This window comes from Fundulus heteroclitus, chromosome 22, assembly GCF_011125445.2.
Source record: "Fundulus heteroclitus isolate FHET01 chromosome 22, MU-UCD_Fhet_4.1, whole genome shotgun sequence".
Taxonomy (NCBI): Eukaryota; Metazoa; Chordata; class Actinopteri; order Cyprinodontiformes; family Fundulidae; genus Fundulus; species Fundulus heteroclitus.
This window is the reverse complement of record NC_046382.1, coordinates 16343160-16363571: the sequence shown is the minus strand read 5'-3', so window position 1 is coordinate 16363571 and position 20412 is coordinate 16343160. Positions and strand designations below refer to the sequence as shown.

The window sequence follows — 20412 nt, the reverse complement described above, 5'->3', positions numbered from 1 at the left end:
AGCATGCCCTACCTCAAGTTCACAAAGGAAATCCATTGTAGGGTCTTGCCGGTGTAAAAGTCCCTTCTTTGCTCGCTCTGTTGGCCTTGCTGGCATTGCAGGAATACACTTTTTTTAATAACCAAAAATAAAACTGTTACAGTAGTTTTCATTCATTTAAAGTCAAATGGGGTAATATGTCTTGTAGTTGTGGGGGGGATGCTCCAAAAAATATTTTAATATTCAGCATAAAGCAACCAACTAAGACTGTCCAATTCATTATTACAACCTTTAAGGATAGTGGGAAAACACCATATTTCAGCAATGAATGGGGTCAGTAACAAAAGTTAAAGGATTGTGATTTTTAAAAATCCCTTAAAACCTTTTAAAATAAATATTTAGCAATCCTTAAAAGGCTTCAGTAACAGGAAAGCTTGTGGTCTGCTTAGTTCAGTTTTTTTCCCTTCCTAAGTGATGTATCGGTGTAAGATGAGCAATAAGTAAATAATTTGCTCTTCATGTCTGCTGTGGGATACTCAATAGTATGATCCGGGATTGCCATAGAAGTGAAAATAATTGGGTTCAACAGCATTATGTGTCTTTAAACTGCGGCGAGCTGACTGCCAGAATCTGTTGAATAGCCCGCTTCTTTCATCAGCGTGATGATGGCAGAGGCATATTCCAGGAGGATGTTGCCAGGATTCATTTTTGCTCCTCTAAATGGTTGAGGGAAGATGAGACAGTATTTAAACACAACTAGTGCGCCACAGAGCCCAGACAGTGATGCCATTGAAAATCTTTTTGGATGCTCTGGAGATTGACTTTAGGTTGCAATCCGAGCCTCCCTATACCTAATTAGACCAACTGGAAACAAATAGGCAATTGGCAGAGCTCAGGTTTTTACCCAGGGGACAAATTTAATGACTAAATACTGTATAAAGATGAGTACAAACCTCACATAACAATTTAGCTCAACGGTGCCCCCTACAGGTGACCTGCAACATGGAAAATCATGCTTTGTTTGCAGGTATGACAGGAAATGTTATGTTGTGTCAAGGACTAAAGTCTAACCCAAAATTTTGCATACAGTGAGACTTATTGAATTTTTAACGTTGCTGTATTTTTTTTTAAATGTGACCAAACTGGTTAATATGTTTGAAAATAAATTACAATAAACCGTTCAGACTTTGAAGTACTGAGTACATTTACTTCTGAATCTATGTTCCTAATAATAAAGAGATTTTGGCACCAACATTCATTATGGCCAGAAATGTGGGTTTTTGGGTCCTTTAACCATTGTGAGTTTTTATACAATAAACAACTTTATAGAATTTAAAAAGAAGTCTAATTCACCAGTAGTAGTGGCAGCACAACAGTCCCACTGCATGATGCTGCCACCGACCTGCTTGACAGTTCATGCAAATCTATTTCTTTAAGGGTGTCTATTTAGTATTTATTTATTGCAGTTACATATATTATTTAAGTCTTTTGGGCTTTTTTTTCCCCCCAACTTTATTCAATCAGAAATGTACAAACAAATATGGCAATTAACAATTGTGCAACTGCACAATGGACAAAACAGAGGTGTGCTGATGTATTTAAACACCAAACTTAAACACAATTAAATTAAGAGAAGAAAACAAAAACAGACATATAATTAACTTAAATATAAGCAAAAAATACAGAAAAGGGGGAGTACGTCCTAACATTGTATATTTGGGTGTAGTTTCAGTAACATTTCACATAGGTCCATAATTTTTCAATGTATTTGTGATACTTTCAATTAGAAAGATATTAAAAGCAGGGGGGAGGGGATTTTAGGACTTGTTTATGAATAAAAAATGTTGCCATGCTTTCAACCTTTTGATTAAAAACAGATTGCTTTTTAACTTGTTTTATGACACAGAGTTTGATTACTTTCAGGAAACTCAGCGTTCAGGACGTTGAGTTTCACTTGTTTTTTCAGAATCTGCTTTGTTTAAAACGTGTTTTATAGAAACTGTTGAATTAAACAGAATTTTCCTTCACCTTGACTCCTCTAAAATTTGGTCCTGCCACCGTGGCCAAATAGCTCAATCATCGCCTTGTTTGGCATTGAAACCTTCTTTTAAAAGTCATTCATTTTTCCATGTGGACAGCTCCAAATTTCAGCCGATCTAAGTTCCAAGTAGGAGCTTGATTTTTCTCTGATTTTTCTCCTCCCAATGGAGCTCTGTCCATAAAAATCAAATGCTTTAAGCTGTTTGCAATGTATTGTCTAAAGCTGTTTAGACTAAAGCTGTGACCAGTCAAAATGTTAATGGTCTTTGGTTGATCCTCTGTGTTTTGCCAGGGTGTGGAGAGCATCTGGTTCGCACCATGCTGGCTCGGGAATGCTCTGCTGCCATGCAGTCTGAAGATGCCCACCAAGCACTGCTGGAGGCTATGCAAAACAAGTTCATCAGTGAGTCCCCCTCGTGTAGCTTAAAGGGCATAGCTACAGTCTTTTTCATCAAAGACGATTCATTTTTCAAAAATATTACAGCCACTGAACGTCTTGAGTGGCACGGAAAGTTTTAATTTTACTGAAAAATAAATATATAGTACAGGGATGGGCAACTGGCGGCCCGGGGGCCGCACACGGCCCTCGTCATCACTCAGTGCGGCCCGCGAATAGATCAATAATAATTTAATAATGATAAAAAAAAAAAGAAAAAAAAATGGAATTATACTTTTTACCGATAGGGGGCCGTACCCAAACAATAGCGGGCATGGGCCGCTTTGCAACAGCGAGGAAGAAAGTCAAGAGCCCTGACCACTAGCAGTGCAATAAAGGGAAAACTTGACGAGAAAGTCACATTTTTCAGACAAAATGGGAAGAAGTATGGACATGGGGAATTTTTTTTTTTGGTCTCTTGTCATTCACACACAACATAAACCGTGAGAGCCGACGTGATTTTTGAAACTGCAAAGCTTTGTCTTAAGCAGAAGATCAAACGTGCAGCACCGCGTTCACAGACCAGTGTGATGCATTCGTGAGTGTCAGAAAGCTATGGTGCATTCAGGAGCATGGGACATTAGATTTTTCAGAATAAAAAGCTAACAGATGTGCCCAATCAAAAAGTAACAGAAATACAATTATAGAGCATTCAGTATTGTAAGAAAGCCCACACAGTTTCTGGATAGACACATTATTGTTTGAGTTAAGTTCTGTGCCGTTTTATGCCTCTTTCCTTGTAAATTTGAAATGACCCATGCTCCTGAATGCATTGATATGGATTTGTCTTTTGCTTAAGGACATATTAAAATGCATTTATATGCAGAAAATAGTTATATGTTGGTGCAGTAAACATACAGATATAAATTCATCTAAAATTTGTTCTTATTGAGAATAATTTGCAGCGTCTTTCATATCCAATTATTTGAAGTGCGTGGTCATGTGGCCCTCCAATGGTTGTGCTGAAAAAAATGTGGCCCTCTTTATCATGGAAGTTGCCCATCCCTGATATAGTATATAAATAATAGTTTAATACATTTTGATGGGTCCAAAATCTATAAATATTTACTTCTGGTTACGATGCCAGTATCCAATAGGAACAGTAGGTTAAAGCCACGTGAGACGCAGCTCAGGCGTTGCCGGATCGTAGTAGGTTGGCGATAGCGCTGAGAAATGGCTTTTTCTCGGCGTTGCATTTTTATCAGACTGAAGTGGACTAAAAAAGAGGCAAAACAAAGGTGAACGTCTGTCAAACTTTTGAGCGTTGGTGCCGGGTTAAGGGAGCTTGTGGCAAACAGTACAACTGAGGGTTGTAACAAGAGCTGGCGGGCGTGAGTGCGCCACCTGTTGGCCTGGAGGAGTTAAACTTGCTGCTTTAATGACTGCTGCCCTCCACACACACTTTCTGCAAGACAACATATTTGAGAAACGCATTGTGGAAAGTAAACAAACAGATGTTCTGAGTGAACCACCAGAAGCACTCATATTAAAAAAAAGCATCAAAAGAGACAAATTTGTTTTATATTTTATATTGTTAAACAGTTAACTGATGTTCCACTCATCACAGCTGACAGCCACAGATGACTTAAGAGGACGTGCATGGTTTGTTGCGTGTTCATTTGAAGGTGTAATTTTGTTGCATTCCCAGAGTTGGTCAGTTTTAGAGGTCCTCGTTAAGTGTGTTTGCCGTGCAGTGAATGACCGCTGTGTTGGATCAGAGCATGCTAAGACGAGCGGACACATGTGGTGGTTTCAGCCTTGTTCTGGCCTCTGGAGGTCCATCTATGTTTGTCTCTGTGACGTATTTCGCTTTCCAGCCGAGGTCAGTTTGATGTTATTTCATGTTTCTGTTTGAATAAACATCAGGTTTATACAAAGGTGCATAAATCCTTAAGGCAGCATGACCTAATCAAAGCTAAGTGAAGATTTAAAATGTGCAAGTTAAAATCTTTGAAGCCAAATAAACAAGCTTTCTGACTACGTTAAGAAAAATGTCATACCTATTTCACAAATGATTAGGGCAATAGTTAGCCTTTTTTTTCCTTCACTGTAGGAATTAATGGCTTTTTCAAACTACTTATCTATAAACTAAATATCTGTACAGTTCTGCTGAAAATAATAGCAGTCCAACATTACTTTTCTCCCTACTGAATATGAAACACAACGTGCTACACATCCAGTAGGAAATATTGGGAAAAGGAATATTGGCAGTGCTTTATACCCCGTTCTTTGAAGTCTGTGAATAATTGCTGCAATTTAAACAATCATCTTTGTAAATGAAACCTTTATTCTGGCTTAGCTGTTTTCCTATTCAAGGTTCACACAAGTAATCACTCTAAAGAATAAAAACAAAAATAGGCTTATATTTTAGACTCACTGATCACTAATTAAGGTTAAATAATTACTCTTTTTTTATTTCCTCAATTTGTAAATTAATAAACAATTTATGTAAAAGATAAGACACATCTTCATAGGTATTAAGACATAATTCAACCACTGCGGTTAATACATAACATACAGCCTTTATTTATAAAGCACTTTAAAATAAACCAAGGTCCACAAACTGCTATAAATAACCAAATATCATAAACAAGTAAAGAAAAAGCAACATTTTGAAGAATCGGGACATCACATATGGGAAAGGCAGTGGTTTGGCACAATCTAAAGGGTCAGCGGAGGTATTTGAAGGAGAGCTGATATGTGTGAAAAGTGAATTCTGGGTGTTCGCGTGCCCCGCAACAGAAACCTAAAAAGATTAGCGAGACATCGTGGACTGTTTAGCAAGTCGAAGTGACAAACACATACCAGGATGTTGTTTTGGTACCCGAACAGAGGATCTCGAGCTACAAGGACATCATAACAGGGAAACAAACTCTGTTTGAAGGACACAAAAAAAGAGAAGTGGAATGCAGACAAAACATTTGGTCCTGATTTTTTTATGTTTTTCCTCTTTCTTGTTGCTGTTTTCAGACATGGCAAGTCATGCAGCAGATGTTTGTAGTTTGTTTCTTTTACAGACCGAGCTTTTTTGAATTTTATTGGACCACACCAACCCTGAATAATACAACAAAACGTTCAAGTTTGCAGTTTTATTATAGTTGGTGTCTTTAATGCGAAGGAAGGTTAACTATTAGTTTATTTGAACTGTTTTCTGTTTAATTGGTTGTGTTATCATCAGAAATACAACAGTTGTATTACCTGTCATTATCCTATTATTGTGCTCACATGAAAGAAAGGAGATTTTAGCTCACTGCTAAAGAGGACGGTTGCATCAGAAGAGAATAACCACTTCCAGTTGTTCAACTTGGCCAAAAATAAGCAAACAACTCTTAACGCGGAAGAAAGGATTTTACTAAATTTTAAACTGAGGCCTCTCCAAACAACAGAACATGAGACATATATTGATTTTTGTTTAATATCTATGTTGTCCTGTCCTGCTGAATACCTTATTTGCTGCTTTTACTACTAACAAACACAAAAAGTGTTTAACTGCATCTGCTTAGTAACGCTAAAAGGTTTCCTGTCGAAACAGGACACAGAAAAACTGGAGCATTCCTTTATTTTAAGCTGGTCTCTGTAAAGAAAATATTAATCAAGCAGAAAAAAACATATATTTTGTTTTATTTGAAGCTTTATACTCTAAAGATTGTTTTTTTGTTTGTGTAAAAGTGTTTATATTACCTTCCTTATTTTCCATGTGAATTGATTTTATTTTATTTTTTGGTCACACTCTACGTTGCATTTATTTTTTGTTTACAACCAATAAAAGCACATTTAAGATTATAATATTACATTATTTTGATAAAAAATTTTATTGCAGAATTCTGGACTTGATTGGGAAACAAAAGGCATGTTTAACACCTGCTTAACAGTTGTTGTCTAAACATATTTCGTCATCTGAACGCATATTCTAAGTTTTTTTTACTGTTTATGTAAATTTTGATTGAAAGTGATGCCCGGCCGGCACGGATACATTTTTTGTCTTTCACGTTTCCCGCTCGCAGGCTCACCGTTTCTGGCCAGTGAGGATCGAGTTCTGGGTGGAGTTATCGTCTTGAGATGCTGCAGATGTGTGGAGGCGCAGGCATCTCCAGATATTCAAGGTGCAATGGGTGGGTAAGGCATGAATATTTGCGGCTCCGGGCATAAATCCATGCCTCTAATACCCATAGGCAAAGCTGTGCCTGTGAATATTTAAAAAATATATGATTGGTTGAACGAGGAAAAAAGGGGGGAGATATCGTGGGCTTTCTTGCTTGTGGTCTGGGGTTAAATTTGTGCCACCAGGCTCCGGTTTCACCTTTTAGGGCCTGCATCTTTAAGACAGAACCGTTTATTTTCTGCTAGGCTGACACCTTAAAGCCATACTAAGTAATCTTTGAGTGGTGCTCCCCCTACAGGACCTTTTGAAAATAGCACTTTCGTAAATACGTGCTCCCCACACGCCACAGCTACAGCCCACTGTCACCTTCAAAGCAGCTAGGGAGAGAGAGATGTGTGTATGCGGACGGATAGGGACCTGCCTCACTGTGACCCCAGCTTAACGCAGCGCGGGGGGAGTCTATTTATAGCTCTTGTTTATTTAGGAGAGGGAGGGGGACAAGGAGGAGGTGAGAGAGATGGAGAGAGATGTGTGTATGCGGACGGATAGTGGTTGGAGTCACGGGCTCGCTGTCTGTAACGCAGCAGGAGTGGGTCTATTTATAGCTCTTGAACTACTTACTTGCTTTGTTGACCAAATAAGAGACTTCACCTTAAAAAAACAAGCCCAGTGAACCGCATTCTGCAGCTCACGAAATTTATAAGACACTTACAAAAAACAAGCCAGGAGCATAGCGCTAGTTCCAGAGAGTTTTTGCAGAAGTTTGCCCCCTCTGGCGATGTCTTCTGAGATAAGAAATGTTGAAGTTAGCCCGTGTTAAGGATTAAGCATAATATTTCATCTTTAAATTTGCACAATGCTGCTTTAAGGTTAAACTCAGGTTGAGATGTGTCCAAAATCTCTGGCTTAATGCATGTTAATTTAGGAATTAAAACCATGATAGGCAGTTCAGATTAGAAAGGTAAAATGGTTTCTTATCATAGTTTACCTTCTATTGTTCTCCCTCTTTGTTATTGCAGGCCTTTTGTATTAGGACCATTAACCTTAAAACAGTAACAAAGTTTATTTTACACTCAGCCTGTTTATGTTAATTAATCTGAATAAACTTAGCCCTGTTTTTATGTTTTTATTGTTCATGTACAGTGGAGTTCCTATGGAGTCACACCACAGAGAGCATGTGTGTTGGCTACATGTCTGCCCAAGACAGCAAAGCTAAGGTGAGTTTTCAAACCGACAGGTAATGAAAACATGTAATGAATATGTTAATATTACTTAAAAATGAAATTTCTAAGTGCTCCTATATCGTATATTTTATAATATTATTCATATCTTACTGATCTATGTCAGAGGGATCATGTTGCATGATTGAGTATTTCACCATATAAACTTTTTCTACTTAATTTTGAATATATACTGTGTATATATATATATATATATATATATATATATATATATATATATATATATATATATATATATATATATATAACCTTAAAAGCTTTCACAACAAAATATTAAGTTATAGCTACCATCAGTTTTGTGCAAGCCTGTTTCATTAGTTTATGTTTTAAATTAAATCTGTTGAGCCACAATTCAAAAGCTACGTCTTATTTTAATTGGTTAATTTTCAGTAATTCTTTATTTATTGTTTTGTCAATTTTCAACATTTTTGTCCATGACTGTATATAATGAGTTACATACTGAATAAATTGGTTTGGGTGCACCTCACTGAGGAAGTTGGCAGCTAACAGTGCAAAGTGTTAGTCTATCACAGGTTAGCTTGCAAATTTGCTCCCTCTAAAAAGTTTTCTTTAAAGGTTTGTTCCAAAGATTATTTTATTATGATCACAATGATCTTGAAAGCAGTTTGGTGTTGGTTTGGACCTGGGCTTGGTTCACTGCAACGCGAGACCTTATCCGACAGTCTGCATAGCGCACAGAGATACGCCCACTGGAGTTTTGAAGCTGATTTCTGGTCTTTCTGGGTTGCGGGAAACCAAACCTGAATCAAGATTTTAATTGATTCCAATTTTTCTGTAAGAAAATACATCCAATACATTCATTTTGTTTAGCCAATTTGCTGAGAATGATCTCAGTTGTTGATTTTAGGAGATGCCACGTTGAATATGTGAGAGAGGAGTCGAGGCTTCACAATCCGTTTCACAAACAGTGTCTTCAAAACGATGCATGCTACCACAAAATATTACCTTTAAACTTCATTTTTTTTGTTCTTACACCCATTTTAGCAAAGTGTCATGGCTTTCATGGCCAATGGTTTCCTTTTCTTTTACTCATGGCTTTATTGTCTGGTCACTGCCTGGTCCTGACATACCCTAATGTTTACTGAAAGTCATCCAACACTAGCACTATCTGTACTATTCTCTATTAATCTATATAAATGTCAAATGTGCTTGATTAATATGCCTTTTGGGGTACAGCTCACTGAGCTATATTATACACTGGAGTGCTGATTTTGCTGAAAAACTGAAGTCACTGGCCGCCATCTTGCTACTTAGCCTCGTGAGACCATCCTGATTTCGCGAGCTTTCAAGGTTTCACTCGCAGATAAGTCTGGCTACTTTCCGTTAAAGAAAATAGGGGGTTTTCAGCTGACGTCACGCTCACGTGACTACTCAGCGCGTCCGCCATATTGGGTGGCAGTCGTTTCGCACCATTGACCTGCATTGTATGACGCCTTAGGCAGTATTGGAAGTGAACAATGGGGAAAACGTGTTTAATGGTTGGTTGCACAGCCCGTGGAGGTGGAGATCAACGCTTTCTATCGCCTACCAGCCGTAATAGTGAATCAGTGTGAAGAAAAAAAACAGCTGTCTGAACAACGCCGTCACCTATGGCTGACACGGATATCCAGGTCCGATTTGGACGGTGTTAAGCTGGAATACGCCAGAGTCTGCGGTGCTCACTTTGTCACAGGTAATTAACTGTTAAGTATTTAAAACATATAAGAAGAATATATTAATAATAGGGCTTGGGCGTTATGACTTATTACTTTCCACGGCTGTCGTGTTGACTGCCTCCGCCGCCTCTACTGCCTATTACTACCGCATACTGTACTCCCTCTCTCAGCCATGTTTTAATTTGATTAATTTCACCTTAACTTGATTTCAACCATGGTAAACCGTTGCTGTATTGTGGGCTGTAACAGCGCAACACATGATCGCCATGGGAAAAACATAGAAACAGATTAATTTTCCACCGCTTTCCTGCCTGGAGGCGCAACCACGGAGAACAACTGTTAGTGATAACAAAGAGTCGTCGGCTCGCTTGGATCGCGGCTGTAAGTCGACCGAACATAACTTTCCACAGTATCCCGATGTCAATGAGAGTGTGTTCTAAACCTTTGAAACACATAGCAGCAAGTTAAAAGTACATTACATGCGTGAGTGGTTGTTAGCGCTAACGGTTAGCATGTGCCAGAGCCCGTCTGAACGCAGCTTACCTTTGAACGAGTTACTGTGTTCCCACTGTATGCTGGCTTTATGATCTGCAGCTCCTACCGGCGCCTACCGGTGTAAATACGGTAAATACAACTCAATTTTGCACTGGTCATTGTTCTGCTTAAATAATTAAAGCCGCGAGCGGCGTCGATCGGCCCTGCAGCCAAGCGCCTTCGCGCACCGCCGGCCGTCAGCCACCGCAGAAGCATGCGACGCATTTGCGTCGGATTGTTTACATTTTTACCATCTTATTAAAACTCACCCGTCCACGTATGATGGCGATTTCCTTGATGTACATAACCAGATGTGAACTGGTTGTGAGCCTCTAGACCCTTGTAAGCTCTCATTTCCTCAAGAGTGTGCAGAGGGTTTTCACCGAACACCAGGTAATGCATCTGGATTACGGCTAAACAAGGCACCGTGGAGGGCATACGGGTCCATATGGTCGATCACGGAACATTTCCTCAGATATACGTCCTTATCTGGTCGCTCTAGCCCGCTGGCGTACTTATCCATTCGCGATACGATAATAACGTGTACGACAACTAGAGATAAGGAAGTGAACCACCCAATATGGCGGACCGGAAGTTGGCCAGTGACGTCAGTGAAAACCCCCTATTTGGAGCAGTTCACCAAACGAACGTCCAATCAGCGTTGGCTTTGAGGCGGGTTGAGGTGTGACGCAACGAGAAGCGCGACAGTTCAGTCTAAAGAACATGGCGGCTTCAGCCGATGAAACTAGCGTTAGCGTGGCTATCGAGCAAGTTTTATCGGCATTACAGAGTATTTCTTTGCTGAGCTAACGAGCCTTTACCTGCAGCAGCAAGAGCAGCTTGGCTTGTGGTTGTGTTTTCGTCTTCGCTCTGTTACGAGCGACGACGAATCTGATTGGTTTATTTGGCCCGTCTATCACCAACATAGGCCAATCAGCTAACCAGTATTTTCGCCCCTTCCCAAAATTACTTCAACGGAAGGTTTCCAGATGAATATGTGAAGCAAATCTATCTGACGGAGTCAGGTAACTTGCTACTCCCTACTCTCACAGAATCCCATAGGATTTGGTTGCAATAACAAGCAGTTTTCTGGCTGTGTGAAAACGTTTCACAGGTAATTCTACAGTCAGTGGATGTACTAACACTATCAACTACTAGGAAATTAGGTGCTGAAATATTATATGTTGTTCATATTAAATATATATATGTATATATAAGTATGCGTGTATATATATATATATATATATATATATATATATGTATGTATACATATATGTAAATGTTTTTGTATATTGTTATTTATATATTTATAAATGTTATATATTGTTAAATAAATAAAATGCTAAATATTTCAGCACATGACTTTCTCATTACTTGATAGTTTTAGAACATAACATAAAAGTATATGGCATTTGACATTTTAAAAGTTTTAAGCCCCTCCTGAACATGAGAAAATCCTTGTTATTCGATGCTGTAGCGCACATATTCCCTAGTTACTGGGGGAAAATAGGGAGTACCAATATGACAGCTGGTGGCTTCAAAGCGACTCGTTCAAACAGCGGCCGATTAGCACTCCAGTATATAATATATAATATAATATAATATAATATATATAATATAGCTCAGTGGTACAGCTAGAGTGTTGAAGTTGCTCCGAAACATAATATGTCAAACACGGTTCTTCAAATAATAAAGTAGGAGTAATTCATTATGAATTCCTGATTTGAGCTTGTGTAGTTTCTAAACTGTTTACATTAAACAGTCAAAAGTTATATGGGTAAATGATGTGGTCTGTGACTGCTGGTCCAGGAAAATCATTTATCATCAGCCGTCTCTGAATCTCCTGGGGGTGGGTGTCCGCTTCCTCTTGAGGGACCGGTGGTGATTTTGATATCAGAGAGCACTGCCTCGATCACAGCTGCTCCACCAAACCTCACACTCCTCTCTACCAGAGAGCGACTGTGGGATCTGAGCCACGTCTCTGCGCTAAACCATCTGCACACCAGAGCAGCTGGCTTTTCTGTCCATCATGCTCCCTTGCTGGGTGCAAACAAGATTTTCCTCGCCGATCCCCAGCTGGGGCCAGAGCCATCTTTCTTTCTTTCTTTCTTTCTTTTTTTGCTCAGTGCCTACATGCGTTCATTAAGGAGGTGAACAGCATCTGTTTTCTCTCTCTCCCGTCGGATGAAGTTCAAATAGCAAGAGATAGGAACTTAAAAGAGCTCAGACTGCAGCCACATCTGCTGTGGTCTGCTGCAGAGGCCCACCAAGTGCCACCTGCATGACCGTGACCTTGATGTGTGGGAATGTTCAACCTCAAAGTTGGAGAAGGGTACCCCTCTCGTGCTGCAGCGCCGGAAAGCAGAGGAAGCAGCTTGAAACAAAGCCTACCAGTGTTGTCGTCAGTCCTTGTTGAAAACATAGAATAGGTAAAAAAAAAAAAAAAAAAATCTAGTTCTAAAACATGCATTTCTTTTCACGCACGGCTTTTCCGAGCATCGCAGTTCAGCGCCTGCGCCGCAGTTCTTCAAAACATTCCTTCCATTCCTGTTAGCTGACCATTTCTGCCCGGCCAGAGTTCATCTTCCGCTGATATTATGCGATAAAAACATGAAAGGGCTTATCCACAACAGCATGAGTATTTAGTGAAGAGGTCACTGGGTTCCTGGTGTCCTTAGAATCATCTTGCTTTAGATCATTTAGTGTTAGACATACAGAAAACCAGAGTAAAACCAGAGTATATTAGGGACTGTTTGATCCCGTATTTTGGAAAACTCTGACAAATAGCTCTTTTTAGCCAACTCAGATTTATCTTTGACTACATTATAAGATAAAGGAACAGCGTTCAGCATATATTTTTCTGTCTTCCTTAACATGAGTGATCAATAATAACTTATATCAGTATAAGAGGCAATGTTATCCCACACGTTTAAGAGAGTTGTCATTTTAAGCTGTCTTTAGTATCATATGTTAGTTTTTCCCGGGATAGCATAAAGCGATAACAACAGCTAGTGTCAGGCTACTACAACAGCAGTCTCCTTGTGTATTTCCTTAATGATGTAGATGTTTATATTAAGCCTCAGGTTTTTGAAAAGGTCGGCAGCGTTTCACAACGGATGGTGGTTGAGAGCTCAAAAGGATAAAAGAAAGAAACTTTGCAGTACTACTTTCAGCCTTGTACTATAATTTATTGTCTATTGTGAAGCGCCTTGTGATTTTATCTGTTAAAGGTGCTGTATAAATAAAATTTCTTCTTATCTGCTGCAAGTCTCGTTCTCTCTCTCAGCCTAACGAACGGTGGGCGTGTCTCAGCATTCTGGTTGAAACTAGTTTCCTTTTAAAAAAATTAATTCTGTGACTCTTCTTGGCTTTCTGCTATATAACTTACTAATACCGAAAATAGCTAAGTTTTAGTCTTCTTCAATCAGTAACAGACTTCATGCCAGAGAGTGCGGCCAGTGGAGCCTAGAAGTGCTCAGTATGGTGGGTCACTGATGGGAAAAAGAGTGAATTTTGGGGTTTCTGGCCAACTGGTCTCTGGTGAAGACCAGATAAGCTGATTCCAGTCAGCAATTAGTTTCTAGGTGCATCTTTATAATCTCAAAAAAGGGAAAAAAAGAAAAATAAGTGTCTGACAATCCATCCTAAATCAAAATTCTTAGCATTTTTTACTGTATTATAACCAATGTTTTATTGGTTTTATTCAAATATTACCTTGCATCTACCCTGGATCAACTTCAGAGCATAAAGGTTATGTTTTAGAGAGCTACAAACCAGCGGTCGAGGCTGAGTATTGTTTTATGATTAGCATGGTTGCACAAAGACAAATGGAAGATGAAAACTACCATCACAGCTTTGTTTTCTCCTCTTTTACATCTTTACCACTACAAAGATTATCTCCTCAAACCGCTGGAAGCCAGAGAAAATCAAAAAGGTTTGTACAATGCTGCCTCTCTGGATATTATTTACTTTGTATGTTACAGAACTTTATATTGTTCATCCTTCAAGGAGTAAAATGTAAAAAAAAAATAGCATATGATTGTCTTTGTAGTTATTCTAAGGGGGGGAAATAAATCTAAAAACCACAAGAGGAAAACAAAAGCACGGCCATACAGCTACATTTATCCTTTCGTGTACACTGTGGTGTTAATGTGTGGCTTCTGTAGCTCTTAAACACATTTATATCAACAAAGAATGTTGTTTTTCTTAAACATATGAACAGTGAGCTGTGCTCTCCATGCTATATTTTGACACAGCTGTTGTCCTGTCATGTGGTTACTTTGGTCACTGAGTCACAAGTTGTAAACAGGTTTGCATGCCTTCTTTCTTTTCTACATTATTTCTGCTCTTTTTTTTTAGACGTACATGTCATATAGCAATTTTTACAGGTTTCATAAAACAGAGATTCCTTGTTAGTGGACCAGTTATGTTACGATTTGTGAAGGAAATGTTAAAAGTGACACAATAGGGAATCCCATAGGGACATATTTTAGCATATTCTACACCTTTTCCTTTTAAATTGTGTTTGAATATGTAGCTCATGACTGTTATGTTCATTTCTGTCTGATGTTAAGTATTTTTTAAAAGCATCTAGCACGCAGGCAAAAGTTGCAAAAAAGGGATAACAAAGTGCATAAAACATCGATCTCAGACATCACCGATTACACACAATTGCCAGCCAGGACTAAAAAACTGTCCGTAAAGTCACAAAAGCTGAACGGTGACATAGCTGTTGATTCAATGAGGAAAAGAACGTCAGGCGAAATGTTTTTTTTTTTTTTGTTTTTTTTTTAAAGAGGCAATAGCTTGGAGACATAATGGAACGGTTTTTTGCAACAGCTCTGGGGAGAGAGCAGCCTTTATGTAATTCACCACAGAGGATGATCATCTCTGAAAAGAATATTATAAAGTTAAAATCTAATTTCCAGTGGTTGTATGAAACATAGCAGTAGTGAATGGAAGCAGCTAAAAATCAAACCTTTCTACACCTAATTTAACCTTCCCTGCAGGCTGAATCCCAGCGGTATTTGTGCGTTCACAAACGAGTCAGAGAGGGCGTTGAAAAACTGTGAGCAGGGCCGTTGTGAATTACCTATCTCAGTACTGTGAAGATATTTAGGTTTTGTGGCTGTTGTCAGACCTAATAAAAACCCAACTTCCCTGGGAGAAAGCCTAATGTGCAACATTTTCTTAACATTTCCTGCAATCATTATTTAGCCAACAAAAAAGGTCCAGAAATCAGTATATGTGGTGTTAATTATCCAACCAAAAAGAGCCGTTAGATGAGCTCTATTTGGTTTTCTTAGCTAAATGTGCTAATCCCCTTTTATTGAGTGTAAAAGTCTCCCCTTTTATCCACTGTGGATATGTGTGTGGAACAGTTAGTACCTCTTTTCCTTACTTGTTTGGCTATAAACCTCCGATTCTTGCTTTCTATGTAACAAAAATCAACATCCCAATCCAGATATTCCCATTTTTTTCTAGTATTTTCTGCTTTTCACCAGATTCTGTGTCTTGAGGTGTTTCGTCTAAGCCAGACTCGGGTTATAACTAATGCTAGTTACCCCTATAAATCATTATACAAACAAACAATACCAAACAAATCATTATAACCAATCCTGATAGTTTGATGGCGCCGTGTGTGTTACGTTTGTAAAGTTTAGACCGTCTCTGTCCGATTTACCGCTGCGAAAGCTGCTTCCCCGCTGGCTTACAAACATCAAAAGGAAAACGTTTAGTTTGTCACCATAAGTCGATCATTACTCAGCCAGGGACCTCCTATCAGACAGTTTAAACAGACCTTTCTTTAACCTTATTTTCAGAGGATGAACTCAGAGACGTGCGCTGCAGGCATAATGGCCCCCTGAGAGTGTTGCCATGTGTGGTGGGCCTTGTCTGGCTGCTGTCCCATTGTAGTGACAGTTGCCCTCGGGGAGCCCGGGGGAATAGTCTGACACCAAAAAGCACCAGTCGGCTCCCGCATCTGGATGAGTTATGTGGGACCAGTTCAGTGGCCTGACTCATGAGTTGATCCCCCCCCCCCCCTCCCCCCTCCCCCCTCCCCCCTGAGATGGGAATCAGCCTTAGCCTTTGTGCCCAGAGAAGGGAAGGAGGATGACAGCCATTAACGGTGGCTGAGTCGGTCACCTCTGATCCCCAAATGAAGGTATCACTCATCCCTTCACAGCTTAGTTTGTGACTTTCTTACAACTTTTCATTCTGTTTTAATCTGGAAAAAACACATGGGAAGTTATTGGAACATAATATATGCTAAAAAAAAAACCTATAAAGGCTAGATTACATTTTCTTGGCCACAATAAAGCAATTTGTTTAGTTTTTTTTTTTTGCTGTAGATTTGTATTAGTGAATTTATTTCTTTAATGGTGTCTTAGTACCTTTTTGCATATATACGTTTTATTTTTATTATTCTGTTTCTCTTTTGTGTGTAATTTCCTTTTTAATTATTACGTGTTATTTAAATTAAATCGCTGCCTTGAGACACCTATCACCTAAACAGGAACTTTGCTTACTGGCTAACTTAGCCACACGTTTAACTCGGGAATAATGGCCCGATGTAGACCATTATGTTATGTGTTTTGTTTTTTCTTTGTACATTTTAAATACCTGAGAACAAAAAAACTGCCATGATTAAAGCCCATCACCAAAAAGTGTCATATAATACCTTGGTTTGTTTCTGGCCATGTTTGGTCGCTGAAATGTAGCTATTCACTGATTCACAGGAAAATGAACTTTCAAAATGATTTCTCCTTTCTTGGAAATTACATATTTGCCCAATGATAGCTGCTTGTTTCAGCTTTAGCTACATAGCTTTGTTAGGACACTGATAATGATCGTAATGTTTATGGTCTCGTTTGCTTTGACTGCAAGCATACGTAGCATAAAATTAGAGCGCCTGATTATCTTGTTGAATGGGGGAGCTAATTTGGGAAAACATCTCCTCCACACCTGTCGCTTGCTAATAGCTCATGAAATAACATCAATGGAGTAAACTGGTAACTATGTGGCAAACCGTGAGAAGCTTGGGGCGAGTGGCGTAGAGTTTCATGGCACCCGGTTTTTATGCTGAAGATTCAAGGATCGGGCCTCATTCCTTTAATTTTGTTTGTGTCTGTCGCGATATGCTGACAAGTATACCTAATTCACCTATTTCAAGAGTTTACAGCTGAGTTTAGATTAGATTTAGTGTGTTCAGGTGTAGCTGGTAGGCAGCCTTGTTCCAGACTAATCACGGGTTTTATCAGATATGTGGCGAGGGAGACGGTAATATAAACCGAAAAGAGGATTGAGACTCTATTTCCTTTTTCTGTCCACTGCAGCAAACTATCTGACAGAAGAGATGGTATTGAGGCGACGTACGGTTTATTTCTGAATTTGACCGTGGCTGATAGGAGAACTGGGTTAAGCAGGGCAGCCCAAGTCCAACCCGGCAACTTTTAGCTGCATCTTTTCTCCCAACACCTGAATCAAGTTCTGCTGGAGTGTTTAGGAAAGTAGAATTTCTGTAATCTTGTGTTGTCTCTTGTCTGCAGACGCACATCTCCAGGTTGCCTCCTGGGACCGTTCCTGGCCAGTCTTTGGCCATCGAGGGAGGGGTGTGTCGTCTGATGGGCGTTGTGGATTGAACCAGTTTTCCTCCTCACCACCTCCATGAACTTCTGGGCTTCCTTAGCAATACTCCTGTACAAACTGCGCACACACACACACACACACAGACACACGTACAGGACCCCCAACTTCCCAGAGATAATAAGCTTTCATTGTTTGAACAGGTGTTCAGGAAGAAGCGAGGAGCGTTAGCTATTAGTGCACTTATAGGACTTCCCTTTGCCATTGCCGGCCTGCAGTATGCACTCTATGCCTGTTTACCCTCCAAGCTCTCCAGTGGATCAAACTTGATGCAACGTTATGTTGAGTAAACGTTACTTTTCTTTGATCCCCCACCCCCTCAGCTCAAAAATGCATCCTTCCTTTTGTACATAAGCTATAATCTAGGGAAACAGGGTGGATGTCATATTGTGTAGCTGATGAGATGTGATTGTTTTCACTTTTTTATTTTAAAGTGAAGAGCTGTTTTTTTGTTTGTTTTTAAAAGACAATGGATGAAAGATGTAAAATTGCACCTTCTGGATTACCTGTTACTCATGATGTTTTGCTTAGAATAATTTAGAGCTATGAGATTTTACCAGTAATAATGCAAATACCGTACTTTATTATGGCTACTTTAATCAGCCTCCAGTGTCCTGTCTATACTCTGGCATTATTTTCAGTATAGCATGACACGGCTTTTTGATCTGGAGTGTTTTTTTTTCTTTTTATATAATCATATCAGACTTTGGATGTTTTGCTTCTTTTATAAAATATGAATTACACAAATACTGCATGTTGACGGCGAGTCACTTTCTCTTACCTCACAGTTAGAGAGCTGATCTGTAAGCAGGAAGCTGTTCCTTCCCAGAGTGATGACTGTTACTTATCATTTACAAATCACCTTTTATTTTTGTCCCACTGGCAATGAAGTTGTATTTTCTTGCTGGTAGAACCCAGCTAAAAACAAATGTACATATCAGGCCCATGAAATGGTGCTGTTGAAATGTACTTGAAAAGACTGTCTGAACTATGTTTGGATAAATGGGGTTTGCTGATTTTTAGTAAGATTTTCAAACATGACAAAACTCCAGTTAATTTCTACATTTAAATGACATTATTAATGAATTGTATAAGCTTTGGAGACCATATATGTGCAACACTGCAGTGCTGAGAAGATGAATAAAATCTACGTTGCTAGACTTTTGTGTCTCTTTTAAATCTAATTCAAATTGGATGCCTTCTTCCAATGAAAACTTTTTTCACAGGTAACTTTTGATTTTCTTAATATTTTATGTTTTTATTTTGTTTTTTTTACAACTTTTCCTTCTTGAATAGGTCTTGTGCCTCCCAATTGTTGCTTTCATTTTCATGTCCTTAATTGAGAAATATGTGAAAAGGCAAGACGAAAAGTAGCACAAGGAAGTCGAGAATAAAAACAAAATTTGTGGAAAAATGGTGACGCCAAATATCAAAGGATACAAATTGGTTGAAAAACCTTTATTAATGCATTTTGTTTTCTTTGGTAGACGGCTGCTATCGGCTAAGTGAATCTGATTAACCTGAAATAACGATCCTAATGAACAGTTGTTGCGTTACATCCTTTATCTGAAGGCAAATTTTGGAGAGAGGTTACAAAGAATCTAAATGTACAAAGTCCTCGATTGGGAGAAGGGTACAAATAAATCCTCAGCATTTTATATCCTCATATGGCAAAGTGAAGGCAGTCACCGATCACTGGAGAAGATAACAGACAAGTGCCATTACAAAAACTGAAAGATTTTAAATTCAGAAGAAACATCCAAAGCAGAAGAAACTACCACTAAACCTTGTGAGAGTGTTTTGTGGTCTAATCAAATCAAAGTTGAAGTTTGGGTCTGAACTGATGGTGTTATATTTGGCACAAAAAACAAAGGTGACCTTACTTATGGTGAAACATGGTGGTGGGCAGCATCATGCTCTTGGGTTACCTTTCTTCAGATGAAATGGGGGTCTTTGTCAAGGGGAACGGACATTTGAACACTTGGATGATGGAAAACTGAAGATTATTTATTTCTCAGTAACTAAAGACCTGACCAGTGGGAATCCAATATTTTTGGAATGGCCTAGTCAAAGTCCAGAACCAAATCTGGAAAGCATCGCGGAAAGCGACGAAAAATCTAGAAAGCGTCGCGGTAAGATTTTTAGGGGCGACTGTGATGATGGGTTGAGTAGTCGTCTGGCAATCAGAAGGTTGTGGGTTCAATTCCAGCTTCCCCTTGCCACATGGCGATGTGCCCCTGGGCAAGGCACTTAACTCCAAATTGCCTACCGAGCTGTATGGGGAGTGTTGGCCTAGTGGTTAGAACAGCGCGCTTGCACTCAGAGAAGGTTGAAAGTACCCGGTTCAATCCCCAGTGCCCGCACTCTGGGTCCCTGAGCAAGACCCTTAACCCCAGAACGCTTCCCGGGCGCCGCACATGGCAGCCCACTGCTCCCCAAGGGTGATGGGTTAAGAGCAGAGAACAAATTTCGTTATAATGTATGTTTCAATGACAATGAAGATGATATTATTATTATTCTAAATCAGAATAAAAGTGAGAAAAGTGAAGAAGCGACTCTCGTTGTTTCAGAGAAATCAAAAATAATACTCCAGTGCATTTTTCTTCGGTCCAACTTGTGCTCTTCTGAACTTTTGCACAGGCAGTACTTTCAAGACTTGGCTCTCCAGCAACACGTTGTCCAGCTGCTGTTGGCTCTGGACGGCGGCCACTGTGGTGTCTGCGTGGAATGTGCTGCGGAGCTGTGAAATGATTAATA

The 20412-nt window shown here is 39.3% G+C and overlaps 1 protein-coding gene across 4 annotated transcripts in view; it reads left to right on the top strand.

Moving 5' to 3' along the window:
• The window catches only part of tasp1 (taspase, threonine aspartase, 1), a 37632-nt gene extending 18817 nt beyond the window's left edge, over positions 1–18815 (top strand). The window contains exons 11-14 of one of the 4 annotated variants that reach the window (XM_012874856.3): positions 2312–2422; positions 6460–6567; positions 7701–7774; positions 17559–18815. In XM_012874856.3, the coding sequence (XP_012730310.2) occupies positions 2312–2422; positions 6460–6567; positions 7701–7774; positions 17559–17651 (386 nt within the window). In that variant the 3' untranslated portion in view covers positions 17652–18815. Of the gene's footprint in view, positions 1–2311; positions 2423–6459; positions 6568–7700; positions 7775–13900; positions 14706–17558 lie in introns of those variants that run through there. The other 3 variants (XM_012874857.3, XM_036126576.1, XM_036126575.1) reach the window with 3 other exon arrangements.
• Positions 18816–20412: the final 1597 nt, after the last annotated feature.